This window comes from Aplysia californica, unplaced genomic scaffold (assembly GCF_000002075.1).
Source record: "Aplysia californica isolate F4 #8 unplaced genomic scaffold, AplCal3.0 scaffold01567, whole genome shotgun sequence".
NCBI classification, from domain to species: domain Eukaryota; kingdom Metazoa; phylum Mollusca; class Gastropoda; order Aplysiida; family Aplysiidae; genus Aplysia; species Aplysia californica.
In genome coordinates, this window is record NW_004798837.1 from 27,936 (window position 1) to 29,380 (window position 1,445).

General features: G+C 36.7%; 1 protein-coding gene across 1 annotated transcript in view; it reads left to right on the forward strand.

Annotated features, from left to right (window-relative positions):
- LOC101852984 (cingulin) overlaps positions 1 to 1,445 on the forward strand; it is a gene marked incomplete at its 3' end in the record, with an annotated part of 19,916 nt that overhangs the window by 8,286 nt on the left and 10,185 nt on the right. Inside the window, 1 exon segment of the mRNA XM_035973626.1 lies at positions 31 to 75. Coding sequence (XP_035829519.1) covers positions 31 to 75 — 45 coding nt within the window.

Genomic DNA, 1,445 nt, shown 5'->3' on the forward strand with positions numbered 1-1,445 from the left:
TTTTATTATTATTATTTTATTTCCCCTTAGGCTGAACTTGAGGCTATCTTGAAAGATGAGATAAAGAAACGACAGGTGAGTGCGACAAACGCTGATACCGCACATTGTAGATCGCATGCTCATATGACTGTATGCAGTTTTGCAAGTACAGTAAAACACTTACAGAAACCAAAGAAAATTGTAGATATATTACGCCCTTATCAACCCAATTTGTGCGGCATGCTGACAAAATAAGTTGCTTCTTGGATTTTAGTCCCGTGGAAATAGATACATCAAATTGATAGGTGCGAGTTTGTACAATTAAAATTTATAAATGTGTCACAACGCGGTGGAATCAGACCATCGTCAATTTGTGGTCATGTGGAGTTATCGGTACCTTGTGAAAGCTTATTTATTTATTTTGCTTTCAATGACAAAAATACGCGTCTGACTGGAATAGAAGTCAAGATATTTGCCCTTGAAGGAGGTGGGGTCGCCAGGTTTCAGTGGTGAAGTAAGCGAGAAAATATCTCCATTCATTCGTGGATGGCGAGACGTAACTGGTTTCGTCACCACACCTCACATATGTGTCACAATCTAGTAGAATCAGGCGCTCGTCAATTTTTTGGCGTATGCCGTTGTTGGTTTCATCCTAAAGCCTGTTTATTTGTCTTCCTTCTGGTGAAAAAAATGTCCATTTATGTTGAATGGAAGTCGGAATATTTGCGATTGAAGGAGATCAGGGTCGCCTGATTTCAGAGGTAAATTAACAAGAAAATGGCCGCCAAAATTTTGTAACTTCCATAGCCTGAGAGTTCTTGGAAACTGAAAATTTACATTTTTTTTAGCCTTTAATCAATGTTTTTCAATAAAATCCTCACAAAAAATTTTTTCTCCGTGGACATAAAAGGTGTTGAGCCAAAAACAGAAAATTAGAAAAAAAATTGCCCATCGGCCAAAAAAGTGCCGATTCCTTTGATTTCATTATTTTGACGAGCGCCTGATTTCGCCGAGATGCCTCACAAATGTACGAACTCACACCTATTAATTTGACCTATCTATTTCCATCGGGCTAAAATCTAATAAGTATAAGTCATTTTCTCAGCACGCTGCACATACACACTGTAGCTTCCATCGATGGTTGCGGAAATCTTTACAATAAATTCAAACTCTGGGTTTTTTTCTTTCCTTTTCAAGACTCGTTCAAACCAAACGCTCGTGTCCATCTGTAATTACAATTAAACTGTTGTTTTTTTCCTGCACTGTTTTTATTTTTTTCAGTATCTGCAGCAGGTGACAGTTTTCTGTATTGTCTTGTCTTGTTTTTTCTGTATTGTCTTGTTTTGTTTTTTCTGTATTGTCTTGTTTTGTTTTTTTCTGTATTGTCTTGTCTTGTTTTTTCTGTATTGTCTTGTCTTGTTTTTTCTGTATTGTCTTGTCTTGTTTTTTCTGTATTGTCTTGTCTT